This window comes from Lepisma saccharinum, chromosome 7 (assembly GCF_977018435.1).
Source record: "Lepisma saccharinum chromosome 7, izLepSacc3.1, whole genome shotgun sequence".
Taxonomy (NCBI): domain Eukaryota; kingdom Metazoa; phylum Arthropoda; class Insecta; order Zygentoma; family Lepismatidae; genus Lepisma; species Lepisma saccharinum.
This window is the reverse complement of record NC_139235.1, coordinates 91,837,096-91,863,836: the sequence shown is the minus strand read 5'-3', so window position 1 is coordinate 91,863,836 and position 26,741 is coordinate 91,837,096. Positions and strand designations below refer to the sequence as shown.

The 26,741-nt window shown below is 38.9% G+C and overlaps 1 protein-coding gene across 4 annotated transcripts in view; it reads right to left on the bottom strand.

Annotated features, from left to right (window-relative positions):
* spoon (A-kinase anchor protein spoonbill) overlaps nt 1-26,741 on the bottom strand; it is a 117,501-nt gene that overhangs the window by 15,796 nt on the left and 74,964 nt on the right. For 3 of the 4 annotated variants that reach the window (XM_083125616.1, XM_083125615.1, XM_083125618.1), the window contains one exon: nt 125-1,587. In XM_083125616.1, the coding sequence (XP_082981742.1) occupies nt 125-1,546 (1,422 nt within the window). In that variant the 5' untranslated portion in view covers nt 1,547-1,587. Of the gene's footprint in view, nt 1-124; nt 1,588-15,953; nt 16,040-26,741 lie in introns of those variants that run through there. The other variant, XM_083125617.1, reaches the window with a different exon arrangement.

The following is a 26,741-nucleotide window of genomic DNA, read 5'->3' as shown; positions in this document are numbered from 1 at the left end:
GAGAAGTTCAGCCTTGGGTGACAAAAATACAGATGGCCTAAAAGAGATTAGATGTGAACTTAACACTACTGATTAAAATTTCATGCACTAACACCAGCGTGGGGAAAAAAAAGGCACTCCTTACCTCACTGTGCTCATCCGAATAATTGCTCATGGAAGGACTTGCAAGCATCGCTTCCGAGGGACTGTGATTGGCCGAATCTCTCTCCCTTTGATGACTATGTCGCGGATCACTCACTTCATTTCTTCTTGTCTTGTCACAGTTCATTGACGTGTCACAGTTTTGGGAAGCAGGCATACCGTTGCCTAGTTCTATGGCCGCTAACTTCTCCTCCAACCACCGTTCTCTATCACTTGGGTTGTTTGCCTTGGATGGCACTTCGCTCTCATGGTCTTGCGATCCATGAGCTTCACTCTCAATGTCCGTTGTCGACTTTCGAGCCATGTTAGACTGTTCTGTTTGCAAGGCACTGCTTGAGCTAATACTGTCCTCACTTGCTGTGGGATCTTTGCTTGTGCTACAACTATCAGTTTCTGTCGATGTCGTGAAATTTGAATCCCTGCACGTGTCGTCGGGGCTTGAGCAATTTCCCCCCTCCAAACTCTCACTTTCACTGCACTCCTTACCCTCACGCACTGGTTGATGGTCGGCAACGTTTGGAAAATTTGTACTGAAAGCAACTTCTGACTTATCTGGGATTTCTGACGCAGAGCTTGTGCTGTCTGCTACCTCGCTGACGTTACCACTAGAAATATTTACAGCCTCCACACATGAACTTACTTCGGAATCAACATTCTCGCACTCTGACCTTTTCTCATCACATGCAAGCAACTGATCACAGGGAGACGGTTGAATACTTTCTTCTTTACCGAAGAAAGAATCACAGATCGAAGTGCATTCGCTCTTTGAACTCTGAACAACACTATCTGATTCAACGACTTCTTTACAATTCACACAAAAATTCACTACCTTCTCCTCAGCAACAGTTGAGGTACTACTAGGCACCTCGCTAGGTACACTGGATGAAATATTTTCTTCACAACTATCAGACAAACTGCTTACAACCTCACACTCACTTCTGTAACAATCAACTTCGTCAATTGTGCTATCTGCAGGACACACAATACCAGAGTCTAAATCTGTGGATGATTTTGTGTCGCTCTCTGTGGGACTGATCGCAAAGTCCACTTCGCACACAATATATTTTGATTCACTTTCAACCTCTGCAGTCACACACACGTATGCCTGTGCTGACTCCTGCGAAACGTTTCGCGTTTCACTGGATACTCTTTTTCTTTTTGAAGTGAACTGAATAGAATCTTCGAGGGCTTCGCTGAAATAATTCAAGCCTGTATCACGCTGGCCTTTATCAGCAGACACTTTATCAGCTAAAGCAGGATTATTCTGAGTCTCTCCACTGAAAGTCCCTCCTGGGTCAGTAGACCAAGTACTTTTCTTCCTCTTGTACCAGAAGTAGCTGAACAGTAGAGCAACAGGAGCCAATGACCATACAAGAACCCTCTGACGTGAAAAAGCTGGTGCCATTCTTTGATACTGTATTCTGAACAGGTGTCACCGTGACAAGCCTACATGAAAAGAAAAAAAGAGAGAAGTATTAGCAAAAATCAGGTTTGCAGGATTAAATATAAAACAATATATTTTAAGGAGGTGTGGGAATGTGAATCACACCAAAACAGAGTTCTAAAAGAAAATAAGCTCATTTCATAATCATTTTTCAGCATCAACCAAAATATTTGTAGTGTGTGTTACCTATTGTACAGGGTGGCCAATAATGAAATGTAGAACCCTTGTATTGTGTGTTCAGTTACCTTTCTTGGGTCACCCTGTATATAAATTTGATCAATTTCCAATGACACATGGATCGGATTGGGATTAATAAATTTTATATTGGCAGTGTCAACACAAATGCTTATAATATACATAAAAATAATTAACTTTATTTTTCTTAAGATGGAAATTATCTTAATTATTTTAGAACTCTTGCAATTTGTATTTATTTTCATATTATTTGCTTTCGTGGAGATCACTTCGCAGACATCAAAGAATTGGAAGAGGCTGCATATCAGTGATGCAAGTACATACAGCAGAACGGAGACTATATTCAGAAGGAGTCTGTCTACCAGATTGTAAATGATCTGTTTGTGTGGGGAAGAAAATAAATTGTAATTCAATATGGTATGTCCCTCATACAAGTGCAACTGCACCATGTACATTGCATGACAAATCCTCATCCATTCAATTAAGAGTTTTTATTGGGGGTGGGGGGGTGGAGCGTAACGTAACACTTGTGTTCCAAAAGGTACTATGTAGTTTCAATACAGAAATAAGGGAGGATTTTAATATGTATGTTTTGCTCAACTTTCATATACCTGTATTGGGTGCAAATTTGAAATTAGTGAATATTTTTCAAGACACTGATGGTACTAAGATTAATTCATCAAAACAATTGCTTATAGGACTGGAATATCAAGTGTGGGTAAAATTGTTAACATATGACTATTTACAATTTGTTACTTTAATTCACTTGTATTGTAAAAATATTACTTCTTACTAAAGCGATTAAAGAAGCAATACGTTTGTGCATCAATGTGGTACAAATGTTTTTAAAATCAAATAAACCTCGAACACATTCTCTGCAGTAAGGGGAAAAACCACCACAAACACCAACCAGAATACATTTTCAACTACAAAAACTCAACATGCTGACCAAGGCAGAATTTATTTAATTTTAAAACATAAACTAACATTTGTATTTGGTACAGAGAAGGTTGAAACTTAACGTTTAGTTTATGTTTTAAAATGAAATAAATTCTGCCTTGGTCAGCATATTGAGTTCTTGTACATCATGGAAACAATGCTTAATGGTGTCATACATTTTGAAGCAGCCTTCTTCCTCACCATTGCAGAAGTAGAACAATGTCTCACTTCATTCTTCAATAACAAATCATATTGCCCAGATCAATGTCCAGTCTGATACCAAATATCATAATTTGAGCCATGTTATAACTGCAGTGACCTTGAATACTACACAACCATGAAAATACCGATTAAATAAATACAATAAGAATAAAAATCCCATGCAAAGTGCTGAGTTGATAAACACAACTTCCTGTTACATAATAGTGCCATTGAAGCAAGAAAAATAGGTTACAGGAATAGATAAAGATGACCTACATTCAGAACAGTCATATTTTATTGTTGAAGTTCGCCAATTACATACTTTCTCATTGCTTATCAGTAAATGCTCACATGTTCACACAGTGATTAGGTATCTATATGTTACGAACTAACTTGGGAAAGATATCAAAATGTATCTTTCGCTTTAAGGTAAAATTTAAACTGAAAACCATCTTTGCATACAGTAGAGTAGCAAATATACACTAATTTAAAAGTGTTGAGACTTTTTCTGTTACGATTGTGCATTTTAAAGACTAAACTGGAGAAGGATCAAATTAAAGACAATTATCAGCTCTGAACAGATAAACATTAAACTAGACGACAGGCTTGTTTACTAGAAAAAGTAACAAACTTCAATGATACTAATGCTCTCATGAATATTTGTTATGACTGCTTTGGATGAAATCTATATGTACTGAAAAAATTAATAAATAAAAGGCCAATTAAGTACTTCGAAAATCAAGTTATGTAATATTTTGCTATGTTCTGATAAAAGTCAGTCTTATCTTTCCTACTAACCTCAGTAATAGTGTGCCCAAGGGTTATTTTCTACAACAATTCTTTTGTACAAAGTGTAACGCAAGTACAACCCAAACACTTGCAACAAGACAACTGTCCTTTCTGTAGTGAATTTCCCCCACATATTTATCTAAAGTGGCAATTTTGCTCATTATCAGGAAAAACAAGATATCATTCTCAACTCTTCATTTCCACGAAGATAACGATTTGTAAAAAATATTGTCTTGGTTAAGAAAGAATAAAGAATTGCTGTGAAGTAGATAGGGATAGCATACAGAGATAAGTTAGAGATTTTTTTTAAAGTCCACTTTATGCACAGATAGGCTAATCGGAACTGGACCTACAGTTTGAAGTGCGAACCACTATGTGCCTCCCTTAGGTAGAGAAGCAGGGACAAAGTTCTTTTTATGTGGATACATGCTAGAAAGAAAGGTTGATATATACCAATACCAACTTACATCAGAATCAATATTTTTGATCTAATTGACATGAATTACTTACAAACAATAAAATATGCCGTATCATATTGTTTGTATGTAAAGAAATTCATTCCAAATTATATTCTTCATTTTCAAATCCTCGTATTGTTGCGACACACTGAAATGTCCAATAATAACAATGACTGATGTTTCTTCCATAATAAATTTACTCTTCTTGTCCCAAGATTTCAATCTGACGTGAGATGTACAACAATTAACAAGTTCAAAATTGCTTCATTCAGGGGGGGAGTAAGCACACACTAATACTTATTCTGTGAAATGTTAGTCATTTTAGCGAGACACTGGGGTTCACTAGGAAAAGAAAACATTCAGCTCCCAAGATATGATTTATGGGGCGACGGGGTAAATAAAATCACTTACAGCTCCAAGAATAGGTTTTATGAGAATTAAAACTCCGCAAATTCCCACACTGTCTGCTCACTTCCTCTTTAACAATAGAAAGCACGTGCATATTCACCTCTTTCTTCCCAAAATAGATCGCTGTTGGGATCGAGGCACAAGCGTTTTTAGCACAGAATGGGTGGCGCATCACGTACGTTTCGAGCATTGTTAACACAACACGTCTTGGTTTACGGACCTTCACAGTTACAATGAAATTGCATCTGCACATGCTCAATGTTCCCTCATTATGCTGCATGATACTCATCCGAGACAGTGAATATTCTGTTGGCACATTAATTTCAGATTGACAGGGCCAAAGCGTACATGGAATTTTGTTCAATCGAACTGTGGCAGAATACAAAGAATTACACTCTCATTTTAATGTGAGCCTGGCGATTTGTGAGTTGGATGTTTTAACTCTATGTTCCAGAGAAATTCAGCATTTTTTGGAGTCTTGGTTCTCCCCCCCCCCCCGTATTTTCCATTTACATAACTTTTTATATATTACGTGGATAATGGTAAATTTTTGCATGTTGCCATTGCGATGGGCGATTTCGCTCGAGCGTCTAATGGTTCGCACGGACGACGCTAGCTAGATAGTGTACGAAATTGAGAAAACACCATGACGTCACGAGCAAATAACACTTGCGCAGGCCAAATTAGCAGTACACGCTCGAAACCTGGCAGTACACGTATAACAGCAATTTTTCTGTTGAAACCGGCCGTCAAATTTGGATCGTGATGTGCAAGACCCGTGAAACTGAAATTTAACTGAACAGTCATCAGTTCTATTTTAACCCCCCATCGGTCGCGCCGTATCAGAGATACTATCTTATACTATGATTTTACTTCATTTCATGCCCAGGCCAGAGCGTTAGATAGCGAGAGCATGAAAGTCAACGATTTCCCCATTCTCGATGGCCGGAGTTTCGACACGCACGTGTGGCAGTTTCATTCACCGAGAGAGGAACCAAACAAGTGGGAGATTTACGTGGCAAGGACACTTCCGTAAGTTCCCACGTAAATATCCAACCACCTTCAGTACCTTCGGATTCAGCGCTGAATCAGATTCCACCTCAAAAAGGGGCTGGTGCAAGCGGTGGCTTTTTAGGGATTGTGGGTAAGTGTAGTCTGCTAACGATGAGCTACAATGGCGTCGACGAGAACGATGGAAGTAAATCGGAAATCTATAGAATAAATGTGTGTGCTCTGCCATTGCACTTGTAAGTACAGAGCATTCCCTGACATTCGCTACGAGACTCGGCGACAAGCGGCTAAGCATCAGCGCTTGCCTTTCCCGGTGAACGGGTCCGCGACAGTCGCACGCTACAGTGGTTTTTTTCGTTCTCTTTCCCTTTCTGTTGACGTTGCAGTATAATCCTCCGTCGGAAGTTGTGTTGTGTCGTGTCCGTGTGTTGAAGATTGTGGCTTAATATGGCACCACAAAAGTTTACATTACAACAAAGGATTTATCTTGTCGAGTGTTACTTCGAAAAGAGGAATTGTGGAGAAGTGCGACGACGTTTTGCAACGAAATTTCCTGGTGTTCCCGTTCCACATAGGACCACTATATTAAACCTCTTAAAAAAAGTTGAGAGTAACAGGGACAGTTCTGAATAAAAGTGGAAAGAAAAATGGGGAAATCTAAAAAAATAAGTATACAAAGACAATCCGCACACCATCCGTGAGTTGAAAGAGTATTGTACGAGAAATCGGGAGAATTACAGTAGACAAACTTACACGTGTAAATGCCAATTTCCTTCGGAGATGCCAGGAATGTGTTGCAGCAAAAGGGACATCATTTTCAACACCTTCTGTGGTTAGTACACAATATGAAAACTGTAATTTTAATATCCGCGGACCCCGTTCACCGGGAAAGACAAGCGCTGATGCCGGGCCGCTTGCTGCCGAGTCTCGTAGCGATCGTCAGGGAATGGTCTGTAGAAATAAATCTTCCTCTTCCTTCGTACTATCCTTAGTTGTTCTTTTAAATTCATCCATTCAACGGTGTAACAGCCGAAACTGCAGAGGAAAAAGCAACTGTAGCCTCCATTTTGAAACATTTTGTAATGAAAATTCGAACGTTAAGCGGTGGAATAGGCGATGACGTCAACTGAGGCTTCAACGCTGAAAATCCGAAGGTACTGAAGGTGGCTGGATATTTACGTGAGGGCTTACGGAAGTGTCCTTTTTAAAGTACTCTAGGAACAACTTACAATTGAGCCGACAGTTTAATAGGCTTGCATATCCAGGAAACTATTGCGAATCCAGACAGCTGCGGAAGCAAACCACACGAAGATTCGCGTGAATGCTCTAGAAGGAATTCTAGAAGCAGTTGTAATTTTTCAGATTTTGGAATATCATAGAGGTTTTTCGAAAGAAAAAAAATCGAAAACTGCTTCGACGACTTCAGCCAAATGGTCGAACTCAACTATTCCCTCGTCAATTTCTCGCACCTTACTCTCGCCAATTTATGCCGACAAAAGCACGTGCCATTACTAAACGCTAACAAGCGGAAACACGGGAGGGAATAGCAGCCCAGCGTTATTATCTGATGTGGAACGTGGGAAGAAACAAACATGGCAGCGCTGGATGTGCTTCGACGACTCCACGCCACCGATAGAAGCTCCACACATCCACGGAAGCCGATAGACGAAAACCTACTTTCTACTTTTTTTTTCTTAAACGATAAAACCTGAGTGAAAACTTGCATAGGATGTGATTTTTTCCTTATCTCCCTTGTGCGAATTCTAGCCAGATTTCCCTCTAATTAAAATTCACTTACTTACATTGGGCAAGAACTCGTGTTCCGGTATATCGCAGGTTTGAATAAATGCCAGGGCAAAATTCCGGTTCCTCCTCATTGGTATGCTGATTTTTAGATTCAGGGGAAAATTTCACTTTGCATTGAATTATGACTGAAATATATCGTTGAAGACGTCATCGTACCATTCTTCAAGTAGAAGTTTCCAAGCATACTAAAACATCGACTGTCATAGGCTTATCAATCAAAATTAATTACCTGACAATGAGATAGCATTTACCATGTTCTTCTTTAAATTTCTCTTTGTACCTGATGATTTGTGACTGACAGGTCATACCTGTGACTGCTCATGGGCGTTTTAAGCGGTAATTGATGCAACAAGCTACTACAGTCCTTCAATATCTTAATTCACACACACACACACACACTGCTGATTTACGTAGGCAAGGAAGGATTTATCAATATTAATCAATAATAAGCTAGTATTTGATCTCTCTTTTCCAGAGTTGACAAATGGGCTGATAAGATCCTTTATACGCGGGAACTATTTTCATATGCATTTGACTAATGGCATATGAAATGAGAAACTTTGACAACTTTTCTTGGAAGTAACAACTGCCAAGCAGTCGTAACTAGTGCTAACATTTTATCAGATCGCACAAAGATAAAATTTGGAACTACTAAATGGGTCGGCCATAACTTCTTACGACCTACGTATTTTCCGAGAAATCCCTGGCCTTTTGTACGTACTATAAAAAGTGACAATTACCACTTGAATGACAATTCAATTAATCAGCATTAAACGGCTTGCAATTTCAGAGCCTTGTCAATTACAAAGAAATATTGTCAAAAGAGACTTCACTATTCTTAAAACCAGTTATTTTACGTAAGTTCTGCGAGGAACATGTCACTTTTGTCCCTTAATTGCAAAATTAATTATTTTTTTAAATTTTCAGTCTGATTTAAACAAGTTCGCATGCAAAAAATGAATCTTACTCAACTAAGCCGCATTCAGAATTCGAACACCTAGAAACTCCTTTTACGATTAATAACATTAAAAAAAGAGGAAAGGGGCAAGTACATGTAAAAATACGTCGAAGAAATTATCATCCCCAAAACTACTCATGATTTCAAGAATGTTTGGCTGTAAATTTCTAAATTTTCACAGTATTCGCATAAAACGCTAATTACTGATTGTTTCGCAGCCTACTCTCCCTGAAAATAATGGGATTTACCACCGAGCACCTTTCTGAAACTGTCATTTCCGGGATTGTAAAAACTTTGTGCCCCTCCCCGATAAAAACAAGTTTCACCCTGCAATGGGTGAAAAATAAAATTCTTCACACTGCGTGAATCAATTTAGACACCAACTTGAATGAAATAGTTGTTTGTGGATAATGCCATTCCATTGTGGGATGCAACACTGTGCGTGACGCACTGTTAAAGTTCAATTGCCTATAAGTCCAAGATCTCTCTCCCCTACCCAGTGCCTCTGCCGCGTTTCAATACCGCCTGGGGCAGAGGCGGGGCATTTGGGCTAGGGGTGTGGTAATCACGATGTGGTTTGTCCACGGTGCTATTGCAGCAAGACAAGTCGAGAAGAGGAAAAAAGACAATGCAGGGCAAAGAGAAACTTACAGCTATGTGAAAGATTGCATTCCTCTCTTCGTTATTCAACAGGAGTATAACTCTCATTGCTTGTTCAGTAATTTTACGTCCGAGTTAGCTCTGTTGCTAGGTTGACCCAGTGGCGTACCCAAGGGGTGTTGGTGGGGGCCAATCCCCGCCCTCTTTGGCCCACTATTCCATAAAGAAGAACATCAAAAGCAAGATGGCATAATGAGGACGTACTACTAAAAAGTATATATAACCTGTCCCTTTCGGAAATCCTGAGCACGCCACTGTTGAAATTAGGAATTTTTAAATATGATCATATTGGCCACAATATTTAGTGATTTCAGGAGATTTGCTTTGAATGAATTAACCAATCTGCTTTGAATGAATTAACCAATCAAAATTTTGGGGTGTATCGACACACATTCCTATTTTGCGCCCTTCAATGTACAGGGGGAAAATCCTCTTATCTATAAGCCTTACCTTAAAATTTAGAGAGATGTAAAAAGCTCCTTCAGAAAGGTTAAAGGTAGTGCAAGGTTGTAAAGGGGCCTGCACAGGATACACACAGCACATTGAAAAAGGGTGAGGATAGACTAAGAACATGTTAAAACACTGTCATATCTTTCAACATGGTGGGCAAATAATTGGGAATGTTAATAAAAATTGGGAGTGATTTCCAATATGACCACTACAACCACAAGGACACAAATTTTGATTGGCTTCACTCCTAAAACTGTTTCTATTGGGTAAAAGCCTTGTACTGGTGTACATTAAAATGTATATTATAGTATAACCAGGCCCGTAGTCAGAATTTTATTTGGGGGGGGGGCTTATCCCTTACCAGCATGGGCGTCGCCAGAAATATTTGTAGACTGGGTCAGACCATAGATAAAACTTGATTAGTGCAAATAATAATGACAATAATAATTATTGTTATTATTACATATTACATTACATGGAAAGACTTTGCTGCTCGATCCACCTTATCAGTGAATATCTAACACAATTGTCCATTACTGTTCTTATATTTTGTAGTTAGTGTACTGAAAATCGTAGTTACTGTATTTTGTTATTAACTATTACACAAAAAAAGGCTTTAACAGTTAGTGGTAAATTTTACTCAAAGTTTATATTCTCTTAACCTTTCAAAGAAAACTAAGTTTTGGAATCTGTGGATCCATTTATTATTTCGATTAAATGGTAGAATATTAAAATATAACTGGGTTTCTCTATTATACACTTAACATTTCTCGCTGTAATGCAGTTTTACTGTGGTTATAACTTTATTTCTGTTATTAACAAAAATAACATCTAAATTAGATATTTTTAGAATTTCGCGGTGGGGAGGAGGTGCTTGAGCCCCCTTAGCCCTCACCCTGGCTACGTGTCTGTATATAACCGATCCTGCTGTCTAAAAGCAAAGTAAGGGGTAGAGGAAGAAGTTTGGGCAAGTGGGTTTTAGAATGAAAGGTTGCGCGTTCAAATCCCACAACTGCACGAGATCTGATGCAGGGGTCTACAACCCGTCCTTCGCAGTGGAATTTGATGCCCATCATAAGTGAGACAATTCAGTCAATAATAAAAATCGCTCGCACAAGAGAGAAAGTACGTACATGTGTTGGTTTAGCAAAGGGAGAATTCTATTACTTTATGCCAGCTTTGACAAAGACTATTTAATTATATTCTTAGGGTTAACTTACTAGAGTCGAACACGCAACCACGGTTGTTAAAAAGTCCAGGAACCAATAAATTCTAATTGGTTCTTTTCGGTTCCATAGCAGGACCGGTACCTTTTATCGCGCACAATTTCAATTTGGTCCACGCAGTGTATTGTTTCATTTGAATACCGAGCGTGGACCGTATTTAAATTGATCCGGAAAAAATGTCCCAGGACCGAATTGAAATAGGTACTTAATTGATAAAAATGTTCTTTACCGTCCAGAAATTGAATTATGTTTACAATTCCTGGACCTTGCAATCCTGCTTGCAACTTCGGGGGTAAGACTAAAAACAATGTAATTTCATGTTTCAGGATGGCATAGAGGAGAGACGAGACAAACACATAAAAAGAGTTTGTGTCCTGCCTCTACTCTCATAGTAGGTATACGGCGTGTCAGCGTACAAACTTCTATAGCGTGTAGAGGTAATTCAAAAGCAACTTTTCTTAATCAGGTTCCGTTTAACGCCATGTTTCGACACATTCGAAAAAGTGAACGAAAGAACATTGCACGTAAATACAAAATTTGAGATCGATTAGTGACATCTCGATGACGTAAGGCAAGGTTCCGAGGACAACGCATCTATCACAAACCGGTAACTATCATTGAATCAGTAAGCTATGCACGCCGCCTGCATGACTATTTATGGATGGGAAAAAAATGGCTTCATCATGGAACTGGTCTCGTGCGCCGACGGTCAAGTGTCCACGCAGACTATTCTGTTATTTATTGGCGACACCGTGATTCTCTGGCCATTTAATTTATGAGCACACGTAGAAATACAGACACTCTTTAGCTCAAGGTGTTGGCAAGTTGCGTTAGCGTCCACAGGGTGATCGAAAAGTCCTGTCTCTGTGTATGTGGACAATTCGGACAAAAGAGCCTGCAGACATGTCAAACTTTAAGTAGGATCCTGTAATTTCCCAAGGCTACGGGACTTTCCGCATACCCTGGCATATTTGTATTGGTCAGTTTCATCTGGAGTTGCAGGTGCCTGGCGTTAAGTGATTTCGAAAAATCAAGGGGGGAGAGGTTAGCTAACTATTGAGGTCGGTCGCCTTGTAGGCTAAAGCAATCCCAACACTTCAATTGGAAATTAGATCATCCTGCAAGAGATACCATTATTACGTCGTGTATCGTACTTTTCCCTACTTGCAACAGCGATTATCTAACCAAACTTGCACGCCAAGCACAAATCAACGCCCCTGAGGTCAAGGCAGTCTCGCAGTACCAACACCCTATCGACCTTTTCAGCTATGAAGAGCGGATGCTGTCTAGCGATAAGTGAAGCAAAATTCTGAACTGCCGGGGAACTTAAGGTTACACTCAAAACAATGTTTTGTACCAACTGACAGTAAGCAGTTTAACACGATATAGTAGAAATCATAGTGGATAAAAATCATGGTTCTTATTTAAAAAATAATTTTTGATTACTTTATTTTTTTAAAAAACACCCTTAAAATTGCTCGATTTATTTAGTAGCATACATATATCACTTTTATAGAAAGGCTCTCTCAAGTAAACGGCCCTGTAAAATATTTGAACAGTTTTATTAAAACAAATAAATATATGTATATATAAATAAATATACATGTTTCTGCTTCTGATACTGTATATATGAACCTACTATGGAAATGTTTGTCGAGTGTGTTAATGAAACTATAATAATTTAATGGCACTATTTACAGTTTAACACTGTTAGTATTTTATATATTATTCTACAATCTACACAAAATGTTTGCTATTTTTGCCTATAAAAATATTCAATTTTATTTAAGTTTGTTTACAGGTTACATAATTCATTTCCTTTCATATGAGCTTCACCCCATCAGGTTTCCTTTCTTAAGAGCATAATAAACACCATTAAATGATTATCAGATCAATGCACTTTCACCAAGTGATTCTGGTATCTACAAATTCCTTATGTACATTATTCTATAAATTATTTCTTTAAAATGATTTAACTCAGTGATTTTTATTTAAAAAAATCAGCCGATTTAAATCAATTCACCTTGTTAGAAATACACTCACATCTCATCGTAAGTTCCATTACAAGATTCTTGTTGGGAAACCTGATGGTAAGAGACCTGTAGGAAGGCCAAGACGAAGGATAACTTTGAGATGGACCTAAAGGAAATTGGTAAGGATGGAAAACATTGGATTGATCTTGCCCAGGATAGGGACAGGTGGAAGGCTTGTGTTGCTGCAGCCATAAACCTGCGGGTTTTAGAAGGCTAGAGAGTCAAGAGTTCCAATATTTAAAAAAAAGGAAGAAAATAACGTCATATGCCAGGTATATTCTTGTTTCCATGTTAGGCGACTATACAATTTCATATTATAAACAGTTTAAAATTTGCATGCAAAAATAGGATTACTTTATACTTGCCGGACAATAAACGATTTTATAGCTCGCAACTTCAGTGCGACAATTTGACGAAATTTCACTTGAGCAAGCACAAGTATTCTCCTATCCAGAATTCGAATCCAGGACTTCGAGCTTCGAAGCACTATGAAATTTGTGTCAAACACTGATGTGTGACGTATAGGGGACAAACCATTCCAACTTTAACAACTTCGGATTTAATTAATTTAACTCCCTGCTCAGACTCTAAAAATCTTAATAAATTACAGATTTCGGCACTTGAATCGATTCTGGCCACTCGGGAGATTCCGCCTACATTCTATGCAGTAGTCGACATAGGCGTTCTGATTATAAATAAAGTGATTAATTACATATAACGTTTAAATATCAAACCATTACGCATAACACAGGCACACACACGAATCGAAGGGGTTAACATGAAACGCACATACATTGCAAAAGACATTCTTGTACTTGTAGTTTATTATTATTATTCAAGGACAGACGTTATTGGACATAACCACAACTACATGGTGTTCGTTTTTCGACCTATTTTCTGTCCACTGTAAGTACGAAATCTTGCGCACAGGAATATAGTGCATATGATGAAGCCATATCACTCAACGTACAGTTCAACCAAGATGAGAAGAACCGTGGGAAACTCGCGAACTGAAGTGTACAGTCATTTGTTTTCTCCTCTACTTTTCTTTCGCTTGGGGTAGTGTCTCCCCGAGTTGACAGATGTACAGCTTCCCTTCCTTGTCAAAAACTTCAACATTATTTTTACGTCTCTGCTCTCGCTGTGTAAGTTTTTCTTCTTTCCTTCATAATAATAATAATTTAAGAATGATACACATTTTGGCAATGCAAGGGTAGGATTACGTGTTAAACAGCTGATTGAATCGATTCGACGACAGGACTTTCTCTATTTGGTTAAACTGTCGCTAGTGTATTGAAGATTACGAGCGCTACAGCTACGAGCAATGTATTCATGGGCAAAATAACATCAGAAGTAGCAGAGCAAAGAAACTGTCTCAAAAGTCACGTGGTATTGTTTACATTAACTTTGTTCCTAGTGGATGGAGAATAGGCATTTGAATGAAAGTGCTCCACTCTTGGGGGAACCGTGCTTTAGAAAATGCATGGCCTAAGAAAACAGTGCTAGTAAAGTAGATAGAGAAGTGGATTTATCCGGTGTCAGTTTTGAAGCAATAGATGTTCTGGATTCGACCAACCTCTCGCCATGAAAGAATGCAGTTTCTCGCAGTTGCGCAACCGTTTCTACAGTTGCCAATCTCGTCGATCGTGGTTTATGCGAAACCTCAACAGGGGAAAGTGGACTGTTCAACTTCCGGATCAGAAAATCGATTATGTGAAGAAATGTCTTCGCGTCGGGTACCCTGCGAACACCGTCGTAGCACAATATGCCAACGCACGTGAGGCAGAAGGCACCACGTGTTCTCCATATTTCTTTCTACTTGCTTCCGGATACTACTTAGCTACCAGAGTTAAGATTTTTTTAAAAAAACACTTTATTTAAATGTATATCTTGCACTCTCTCTGCGCATCCTATCCTTCACCAGGATGTCATTGTAATAAAAAAATAAATAAATAAAAAAACTTTCTAGTATGTTCTATGAAACTTGTAGAATAGTTATGAGCATATTCAGTCACGGAGTGGCGCATTTCAGGAGAAAGGCTATAGGTCTTGGGTTATAACGAAACGACTTGCTCATACCAAGTTCCATGTATCAAATTTAGTAGTGGCATTTCCCCCATAATTACATTTATCCCTCAAGAAATAACCTTTTGGCCACTTCACTTCTCTCCAAATCTCTACCGGGGAGAAAATGCATTTCCTTCTTAAAATCCTTAATTTGTAACTTGGACTTGCAATCGGCGACTTGACTTTAAAGCGTTTTGAAAATTATTCTTGGTCTGATGTTTAATTCGTTACGTTCTAGTTGGAATTCCTTAAAGAAACCTTAAATTCACTCTGTTCCACACACACACCACACACACATGCAAATCAAATAGTAGAAAATATATCACCCCGTTGGCAGTAAAACTCTTGACACAAGCAAGTTGTGGCAAAGTACATCAAAATGCTATGAAATTACTCTGTGATACGGGTGACCGGACACGCACATGAGGGGGAGAGAGAAATTGGTTTACTTCGGTTTTCTGCCACTTTTGGCTAAGCGCGAAGATGATGAAACTGATGACACAAGGAACACCCATGCCGGGATTCGAACCTCTGACGTCGTAGCGCGATGTGTTAACCACTCCACCATTGAGGTCGGCGCGAGAAAAGACAGAAAGAAGTATAAATCCCTAATAATATCGTTTCACAAGTTTTTTTTCTACAGTAGTTCCACGATTACCTGAATTACGTGAACTTTTCCCGATGTGTCCTGTAAAAAAACACATACCCGGGGATAAATCGAAACATTAAAAGCGGAATTTGAACGGAAATGATCACAAGTTAGAATCGAACCAGAGATTCGTCAATGTTACCGGTATCAGGCACGTGTCGGAAGCGTAGAAGCAAATCACTCCTGTCGAAATCTTCCAACCATTCTCTCCGAGACATCAAGGCTGCAAAAATGGGCGGGAACAAATGAAGTCCACACACACACACACAGCTTCCGGTTTAACGGAACACGATGCGGAAAGCTAGGAACGTAACGACAATTGTTCTGATGGCACGCTGTCAGGACTAGCACAAGATCGAATCCTTCGAAATGAAACTGCCAAGCAGGAAACTCACTGGGCACTTGGGAGAACGTTCGCACTGCGGAACCCGACATTACATCTCGATTTGCACGCCGGTCACCTCGCAGTTTTCACACAGAACACTTAATATGCTGCCGGTGAAGGCTGTCATACTTACATATCACGATCGGAGCTGTTTTCCCAAGGTATCCGGCAATTCGCCTCGAAGACTTCGCTCGAAAGGGTTTTCAACCGGTTACACAACGGCAGGTTGCACCAGGAAGGGAGTGGGGAGGGACCGGCCCGATCGATGGCGTCGTGACGTCACGGCACGCATGGAAACCACGTGGTTGGTTGCAAGAGCATGGTGAAATTACGCGGCGGTTACACAGACCGTGTGAAATATGAAGTGTGAAGGAATCTCACTAAATTTCGCATGCATTGTTTAGCTAGCCATTGCCACACTTACGAGTGACATACGTTTTACATTTCCTGTATGCAACTGCAGAAGAACGATCTATCCCTCCGCCAAGTAGGCCGTATCTCGCTGATTGCGACGCAATACTATTCACGACTGCAATTTCTATAGTAGTTGTTGATTGCGGCTCTAGAGTTCGTCCAGACTCAGTAGTTATCTCGAAAACGACGGTCTTGTATTCAAGGGGTCGTATTAGATTCCCGGAGGAGGGATCAGGCCCGTAGCTAGAATTGATCTCCAGGGAGGAGGGGGGCTCACGGGTTATCGGGGGGGGGGGGGGCTTTGTAAACCAAGTCAATTTTTCAAATGGTTAACAGTATTAAGATAAATTGTGTGGGAAAGGGGGGAGGGTTGAAAAACATCTCTTGAAGTGTTAATTGACTGCTACTGACATCATCCCTCACTACATACTACATTTGATGACACATATTTATATCACATAGCAAAAAAATGCACAATATTCAAATCATAGTGACTACCGTATACTCCACCCCGGCCGAAGCTATTAAACTACAAAGTTCACATGATCTGTAATTAGGAAGTACGTGAATCACCGATCATAGTTTTTATATAATCTATGACAATTAATTATAATTCACGTCATACGAATGTCAACGACGCGATATGATATAAATGAAAAATATCGATATTGAAATTATCAGTATTTAACATATTAGTAATCACTTGATAGCAAGGATCCGCTAAATATTATACGAGGGTCGAATGAAAAGTTACGCCTCCCACTTTGCAAATCATCAGCAGATGGCAGCACCAATGCGGTGTCTTTCATTTCAGTGTGTGGTGCGCGAAGCAGTCGTACGAGGAGGGTATGCAGCTATAGCGTGCGAAATGGAATGATGAGCTATTCCGTAGTCCAATTAACGAGCTATGTATGAAGTCGCATGCATTGTTTTCACGAGGACCTGGACAGCTGTGACCCAACGTCACCAGGGTGGCCACTGATGACAATAATAAAATTCAAGTATAATTCCAGGTTTTTCAGGCAAACTTTCCAAAAAATCAAGGGTACGAGCAGATGTTTTCTCTATTTCAACATTACATATTAGCGTCTTCCCCCCCCCCACACACAAACATATTAAGAATATAAAGGGTCTTTGCGACTTATTGCATCCAAAAAATTCTAGTTCAATTCAATTAAACGATACATATATTTAATTTAAGATGTGGACTTTATATTTGCGATTTCTCAAGACTCGAAATACGTATACAAACACAAGTCACAAATGTTACGTGATAAAAAACTTAATTGTACAACAATTTTAAACTCAAATTTACCTAATCAACTTAAATATATCATGTTGTAATAATCTTCCGTCTGTCAGAGAAATTGTTCTGCAGAGGACACTAACAAAGTAAACAGATTGAGAGAAAGAACTTTTATTTTTAACGCAGCTTTCTTTTCCTATTTTGATAAAAATTAATGCTTAACTGTGAAAAACGTGCCTCAGGGCATTAATAAATATGCATGAATTCAGTGGGATGTGATCAATAAAAGTTGCCATTTTTTGACATCTTCGAAGAATAATTCACGCATAATTCCCGGTGAGTAGTCGCTCTGGTCACGTATTAATAGTTTACATTGAAAGCACCGAACCTTATCTGCTGGACCTACTCGCCTTTATTTGTTGCTTACGTGAGTAGGGTAGGTAAACAGGTTTGGTCACCAAACTTTGGTGTACCATATTATCTCAAGTTGCTGTCTGTCTGCTCATATTCATGCCTCCTAAATGTGTATACATGTAATGTATCACAAGACTCAAAAACAACTTACGTTCAGATTGCCAACACCTGCAAAAAAAATAAAAAATAATAATAATAAAAAAAAAAACAGCAATTGCGTAAATCGGAAATTAATATATAGTCGCACTGCAATATTTTGCGCCCATTATATGTTTCAACGGCGCTACTGCATACCAGAGATAATGTTAATTGCTTTACAATTTGCCTGCGCGATCGTAATTGTGTTTCATTATCTACAGGTTACAGTACAAATTATTTTGAAAAACGTGGGGAAACTGAACTCGTTATAACGTCATTTCCGCGGTGGAGGTTTCGAACTGGAGAGAGGAAGTCGAGACTGTTTCAACAATAATATGGTTTCCGAGCGTGTACAGTGGTCAAGGTTTGTTGTTGTTGTTGTTACAATCTCTCATTAAGACACGTCCACCGATTTCACTAGTACACAAAGCTGAACAGAAACTAACATTCTAGCTGTTATACTGTATGTATTGCAAAAAACAGCTCGCCAATTCAGAGAGTTGGTGGCACACAACATACAGAAAATTCTTGGAAAAATAGTTTTTTTTCGGTCATCAACGTAAGCTGCACTTACCAATGTTCTTATAAATATTACAGATACTCAAATATTAGTGTTATAATGATATTAGTGCTATGTATAATTAATTTTCCCCCACAACAATGTACTTACAATTGTAATAGAAAATTTAAAAATATTTATTTTTATATTTACATGCATATTTCGTAATATTTCATAGATAGATTTTGTCTAGAAAACTAAGTAAATTTCATAATTTTGAACAATTTTCTTAATTCTTCAAGATTTACCAGAAAGATATCAAATTATTACATTATCATTGTACTATGGAGGCTATGAGGATTTCGGCAACAATGATCACGTATGATCCAATTGGTCTGATATTGTGACATGAACAACCAATCACAGATAAGAAGGTAGGAAATTGAAGTTTAAGAAACTCTCCTCTCCTTCACATACATCTCATGTGTTGAAAAATCAGTAAACGTAGATGAGACGAGTTATGTGCACATATATAAACGTGTGTAATTTTAAAATGTCAAATATTTTCTTCATTATTAGCACCTAAAAAAGCTAGCTTTTCTGCTCGTTACGCTAACCATCACACCAGCGAGAGTTGCAAATTGAGAACAAAATATTTAAAGCGTACCACCACCACCCACAACACTGAATTCCAACGCTTTCGAAAAGCATAGGATTGTTTTGGCGAATGCTAGTATTTTGCGTATACATATTCTTTCAATTTCATGCACTCTGCACCACATAAACCGTCGGACGTTAAGCGTCGAGCATGCGATCTACAAAACCAAGGTGAACCGTCACTGCGATGTGTGAAGCAAGGTGAACCGTCACTGCGATGTGTGAAGCAAGGTGACCGTGCCACTCGCCACTGCTAGAAAAACCCCATCCTTTATGCTAACAACTCATGCAAACTCTCGAGGAGACTGACGAATGTGGTTGGCAAATTAACTCCAGCACGACAGAATGAGCTCTTTCAACCGACACTGCTATCTTTACAATTCAAATGATCACTGGAAATTTTTGGAGGAAATGCATCATAAACTATAAAGCCAGTCGTAAGTGACGAGAGTGCCTGTGGTAATATAATGTAAAGCCAGTATACCGAGTGGAAACCAGAATTGTCTGCACGCTGAAAAGTAGCTGCATCTGCTGAAACAAATAGTGCATAAAGTCTGCAGCTAGGACCAAATGTGTAAGTGCGTCATCGCGAAAAATGCACAAAGGTGCATCACAACGCATCAGTTGATTCACATTGGCATTACCTTTACAAATGATATGAAAAAAAAAAGGATCAAAATGTTAACCTGATTCTTAGCAAAGACCGAAAACGACTTTAGTGAATCAAATAGATTTGATACACTTAGTTTTCCGTGTGTAGTATATTTAAAAAAATATACTTCTAGAATTCCATGCACTTATTGGCTTATACTCGATTTTGTAAGCCAAGTTCATCGACTTCTCCACGTACTTACAGTCACTGGCAGGATTATTTTTCGGAGGGGCTGGAATTCTAAAGATGCATATTACATAGTTGTGTTCTAGGCGGGGATGAGATGCACGATTTTGTAGTTACAACATTCAAAGACGAAAATCGTAATTTGGGATCGTTTTAAGTGGGTTTGCGTTTACCACTGGCTTTTCCCGCCTTGACTACTTTCATTTGAAAATTTTATTTTTATCAAAATTTCGAGATGAGTCGTAGCCCCTCCCCCTCCCTACGTACGACAGTGCTTACAGTAATAAAAAAATGTAGTCAAACTTTGAATGTTAATCAAAACAATCACGTTTTTTCACAACTGTTGAAAATAAATTGGGGAAAAGAAAAAAATGGGATGGGAGGAAGTTGTGTTTTTTCAGTTTCGAATTCAATCAAGCAAATGAAGCTCGTAATTTTCCTGGCTTGTCCAGCTTTTCTAAACATTTTTACAAAACGTACGACCTATCCAGATCTTCCAGGGCAGTGGTAGCCCTGATTTAACGATCTCAAAACCTTAATTTTGTATTCTACTTCTTTTTGCGTCACTTTTCTAGCTGCAAAACAATCGCGACGATGGGGATATATTGTTGAGATGGAACAGATGAAGGTAGAGTTAGATTACTTCCGCAACATCCGTCATTGCTGTGCATTTGCAGCTCTTGAGCGAGTCTACTCCCGAAGCATACAATGAACAGGAGAGCCGGTGACGTCATCTGAACCCAGCACTTACCCCTAAGCCTCCTGCCCACACTTTACACTGTTGGTAGGCTCGCTGGGATGTTTCAAAAATAATCTTCCTCTACGTTCGCCAAGTAAAAGGCCAGGACTCGAATATGGAACCGAGATGCATATAGTTTCCTAATGTGTCACCATTTGTTGATTTAATTAATTACGTTGATTTGCGACGGACTGGGGCTGATAAGGAAAGCGTCCCTGGGCTTCGTTGAAGGTACTTTACCAGCAATCGTCACGTCGACATATTTTTGGCAATTTTTCTTCTTTTCACGAATGTTGACAATAAGAAATACCACATTCTCTCCTTCAACACCATATGTTTCCGCACACGTTCGATAAGAAATATCCCAATTTACCGAGCGAAGTGTGCTACACAAACTTAGTGTAACTATTCACATTCAGATGCATCCTCCCACGGCCAGTGCTCTGCAGCACCTGTGTAAACTGCTTTTCTTAGTCACACTTGTGAGGCTCACAAACTTCCCTATCTTGCTCTTATTACCGAGCACTGTTCCTGGCTTGAACAGCTGGAACCCATAAAACTGCCCTCGTTATCACGCATTCAACGTCTTAACAATTCCCACATTACATAATTCCACAGGACGAAAATACATGCGAATCAACTGTATGTAGCACTTGGGCTACATGAACGAATTATAAACAGGTTCGTTAAGGAACTGTACACAACCTGGACGTAGAGCTTCAATGTTAATACAGCTTTCAATGATCGGAAAACCTTCAATATTTACAATTAGTGTTAATTGGTTCCAACCAAGTTTTCTATTTCTAGATTTGTCAGCATGGATTTTACAAGCTTCCTCCTCTCTAAATGTGCAAGTGCGTAAATCTCACGTTGACGAATTTACATAAAATAAGCCACATACGGTATAGGGTCAGTTAAAATAAAAATGGTAGAATAGCAGGGTAGAGCATTATGCAACACCACGTATTCACTTTGCAGATATCACATCTTGTGATACTGAAGATCTGTCTCATTATTTGTGTAATTTAACGTTGCTTTTCTGTCACTTTGGGTTAATCGCGACGATGAGAATGTATGATATGATGGATGAACCCTCACAAAGAACACCTACGGCGGGATTCTAACTCGAGACCCCTACCCTGGCATCGTAGCGCGCTGTGCTAACAAGTAGCGCGCTGTGCTAACAACTACGACACGGAGGTCGCCTAGAGGTCTTCTGTCATTTAAAACTAAATTAAGTTTAAAGGTATTATTCAAGGAATTATGGACAACTCACTGCGTTCAGTACTTGCAACAAACTGAATGGTAATACTATTTTTTTATGTATAATTTTTAAATATGGATCTTCAAATTGGTTACACCTTCTTGAGACACGCTGTATTCTGAATTCAGCTAGCAAAATGAAATATTTCAAGGCAATTTAACATTACCGCGAACTACGTGTACATTGCGCGAAAGATGGACGTTTTAATTTGGTTTAGTACTTGCTGCCGCACAAATACCAAATGGATTCTGGATTTACTTTGTTGACACACTGATTCCAACTTAATTCAGGATGTTCCTTTCAGAATTGCTCTTGCATTCATTTGGCCCTCATAATTGCAACTATCCTATAGCGTGTGCGATGCAAGATTGGACTTTCTCCTCCAAATGATCCAGCCATGGGTACAGTGTTGCCACATTTGTTGCTTAACATTACCTTCATTTTTCGTCTACTGTGGTTTGGTGAGCATTTACAACTTACTTCCACGGAAGGCATGGGAAGCAGAATAAGGTATGCGAAGTATCTAATTTCATATAGAGTTCTCATATTAAAAAATGTGAATTTCAGTTTCAAATAAGGTCGAGGCCATGAATTAGGTTGCTTGCACAAACTTCCGCCATAAGAGCAGCGGAAGGATATTGTACAAAGTGACATGGTAATGTTCTGAATCCGTTCCCTTTTAAAATTACGGATACAGGCTGAAGGATACTCAAATAATGGACCATATTAATGTGTCATCAGCGGTGTCTATTGAGTCGAATAAACATTGCACCCTTTCTGAGTGTATTATTATTATTATTCAAAATTTCAATGGTTACGCAGCAAGTGTTGATGTGTATCACACATGGAAATAACTACATTACAAAACTACATTAGAAATCATGAAGTGTTGGGAAAAGTTTAATAGTATCGTGAAAGTGCAATTTTCCATCACTTGAATAAATAATTATATTAAATTACATACTGCAGACGACGCGCCTATTAAAAAAATCGCACGTTTATGATTAGAATTAGCATTATACTTTACTCATTTTTAGGGACTGTATCGAGAGGAAACCTAGGACACTTCTGATACGTTTTAAGACTTGAGAAAACGAGATGAGACTATCTCAATTCTCTGGGGGGGGATATTGATGCCATCCACTTTTAATTATTAGTTTGGAAGATACCTGTCAAACTGGATCGGAAGGCTAATAAAATTAAGAGTAAGATTCTGATTTATTTAATGGTGATTATATAGCGTGTGTTAACGCATCTTTGTGTTTCTTTACATTATACTGGAGAAAATTGTGAAATTTGCAAACGTTTGAATTCGACAAACGGCAAAAATATGCACTAAAACAGCTTTGGGCCTCCATCTCCAAGAGAGACCTCAAACGTGCATTGAAAAGAGTCACAAAATTGTGATGTGGTGAAATTTGTATTGGTATTGAATTGAAGTTTTAAGGGTCTACTGGACATTTGTCAACCGTAAGGCCGATTTTTTTCAAATTTTCCTTCCCATTCGAAAAACCACTGTGATATTCCAAAATATGAAAAATTACATACGCTTCGAGCATTGACGTTAGTTTTCGTGTAGTTTGCATTCACTCTTATCTAGATATTATCAATAATTTAATAGACTTCCGTAATCGCGAAAGCAAACTACACGAAAATTCACGTCAGTGCTCTAGAAGGAATTCTAAGCGTTATGTTATTTTTCATATTATGGAATATCAGGTTTTTCGAATGTATAGGAAAATTTGGAAAAATTCGGCCTTACGACTGTCCAAGGTCCAGTCGAGCCTTAGTCCACTTTATGCACATAAAGGCTAATCGGGACTGGACCTACAGTTTAAAGTGGGATCCTCCACCGGATATCGAACCCGAGACCCCTTGATTAGTACAAGGCGACGACGTTAAACCTACGCCATCGGGAAAGCCGATGTGGTGAAATTGATAACGCATATCCGGATTTCGAAATATCCGATATCCATTTCGGATGCAACGGATAATTCGGAAAGAACAAATTTGATTAAGGATTTGTAGATCAGAATATCCGATATCCGCACTTGGCCATCCCTACTTTTTAACGCCGCCATTCTTTGGTTCAACTCTTGTTTATATGCAAGCAAAGAAGCACAGGTTCAACTCTTGTCAGTCTGCTATCTGAAGCCTGCGGTCGCAAACTAGCCAACACTTATTTAGGCCACGTCACATAATTTACATATGTGCTGAATCCTCCCTCTCCTTTCCCTCTGCCTTCCTAAAATAAAATTAAAGAGGGCAGAAGCAAGTAACCAAAACCTCTGACCCCTGGGTAAGAGAAAAATCAACCGTGGAGCAGAAAAAGATTGGCCATGTGGAAAACGTGCCTCCATTCCAGTCCACTGCATACAATCGTATCCGGCTTCTGATCATGCAGGTCAAATTGGAACTCGCAACGCTACAACAAGTTCACGACTGCGATCACGTTTGCATAAAAAAAAATGTTTTAACAAATGAGGCAAAAAAGGACAAACGCTGCAGCCTACGTATATGATCACCTGGTAACGACGTAGCAAGCAATCAATGTCTCAACGAAGCACACTTCCAGTGAGAAGTGGTGGACAAGGTCTTTGAACAACCTTGATGTTAAATGGGAATACAATCGCTAGAAAAGCAAGAAGTAATTACTAAATCAATATTACTTATTATAATAAACATATCTTGATAAATTTTTAAATAAAATAATAAAGAACGTGTGTGTGTGTGTGTGTGTTTGGCAGGAATACTGGCTGTCGTAAATGACGACAGATTTCTCAAAATTTTGCAAGGAGCAAAGAAAAGCATTGGAATAAAAAGGGGACGCAGTTCGACCCAAAAAATATTCCTAAATTGACACCAGATAGGCCAGAAAAAAAAGGGGGGACTGCACAAGAATGTGCTTGCTTGAATACTGCGGACGTTTATGAAACTATGTTTTTGTTTCTTTTCCGTGTGTCATATGATTAAACTGCACTTTACAGACGATCGTAATTAAAGGTATCAGTTAGTAATTCAGATTTGTTGTTTTAAGTACACTTTATGTAAACATAGGCTACTCGAGACTGGACCTACAGTTTAAAGTGGGATCCGAATCACTCTGCAATGTGGCTCCACCGGTTATCAAAACAGAGAACCCCTTTATTAAAAGGCGACGACGTTACCACTAAGACATTGGGGAGGACATAATTCAGTTAGTAATTCTGCTTTCACTTTTAAGATCGTATTTCAATGATAACACCATTAAGCCTTGTTTCCATAACCAAAAACTCAATATGCTGACCAAGGCAGTTTTTTATTTTTATTTTTTCGCATTTCAAAGTATTACAAAGCTTGTTTGCAACAATACCTAATCTTACATTACCCAGGCATGTCAGTCTACACTTTAACCATTAAATAGTCTTTCGCGTCCTACATCCCGGTAAACGGTATTTGTGCAGGCCAACGACGCTCTGGCGTCTGGAACCGTGTGTGTTGAACTGTGTTTTATACTTGCATGTATCGAGTGTCCCTTTACAACCTCAGCTGTTAACCGAAGTTAAATTTTAGTCCTCAGAACATTATGTTGATTTTAGTTATGGTACGGGTTTGAAGGATGCAATTAGCCTAAGTGTTGACGCACCCACAATTTTAACTTTGTTCATTTAATCTTCCAGGTTTCCTTTGTATTGATTCGTTAATGAATCGAAATTAATAACGAATTCCTTTTGTATTGTAAATACCGGTATTTTATGTGTGTTTCATCCGAGTCAGTAGTTGCGAAAGAACTCAGTTGTTTCAGTTAACGTCGATTCAGTTATCGCGAGAGAACTCCTTAGTTGTCGTTAGTTAAGAAGGAAGAACGAACGATCGGAAAGTTGAAGTTCATTATTTAGAACATCGGTTTACGCGAGTCTAGAGTTTAGGAGCCCCGACAAGCGCTCCCTCGTCCGTGTTTTTACAGAGTTTGACAGAATCGATCCAAGGACCAGCGGATAAGACAATGCAGCACAGCTACAGGTAAACGAACATTCCTACGTCTTTCCTCACCTTACCTGTCCAGTCGATAGAAGTGTTTTTATAAGAAATTGTGTTTAGTGCTTCATTTATCAGAGGTGTCACTCCTTACCCTTTATGTTCCTCTCCCTTAGCAAGCGAGTGGCCAAAGTTAGACCCTGAACCAATGAAGTGCACAATCGCCGGCAATCCAACATGAAACAATCCTCAAAAGCCGACAGGGTAACGACAAATCGAAACTTCAATAGAAGTAGAAAAAAAATATGTTAATTGCTTTGTTTGAAGAGCCGAACTTTTGTTTAGTATGCATATTTTCATTTTAGCAGAGCTCGAAGTGACAACAAAACGTTCCAAAAATTATACCTGCAACTACAATATAGAGCAAATCCGAAAAGCACAACACGTACATTTCAAGGTTGCAGGGTGATTATGAAGTAATAAACGCGGAGTCAATACACTGGAGGCAAAACACCTCGACTGTGAACTCTTAACGAGGAAAGCTGTTGGCGGCACGCGAGGAGCACTCATCCTCGGTTCGCCAGTCTAACTGCAGGCACCGGAACAAAAGTAAAAGTTAAAACACGTTGCCATGTTTACGAGATTTGACGTTTCAAGTTGAGAAGAGAGGTAAAAATATTGTCTTATGATGAATTTTCGGTCAAAAACGTTTAATTCTAAGCCAGAAATTGGTTATATTATTATTATTATTTAAA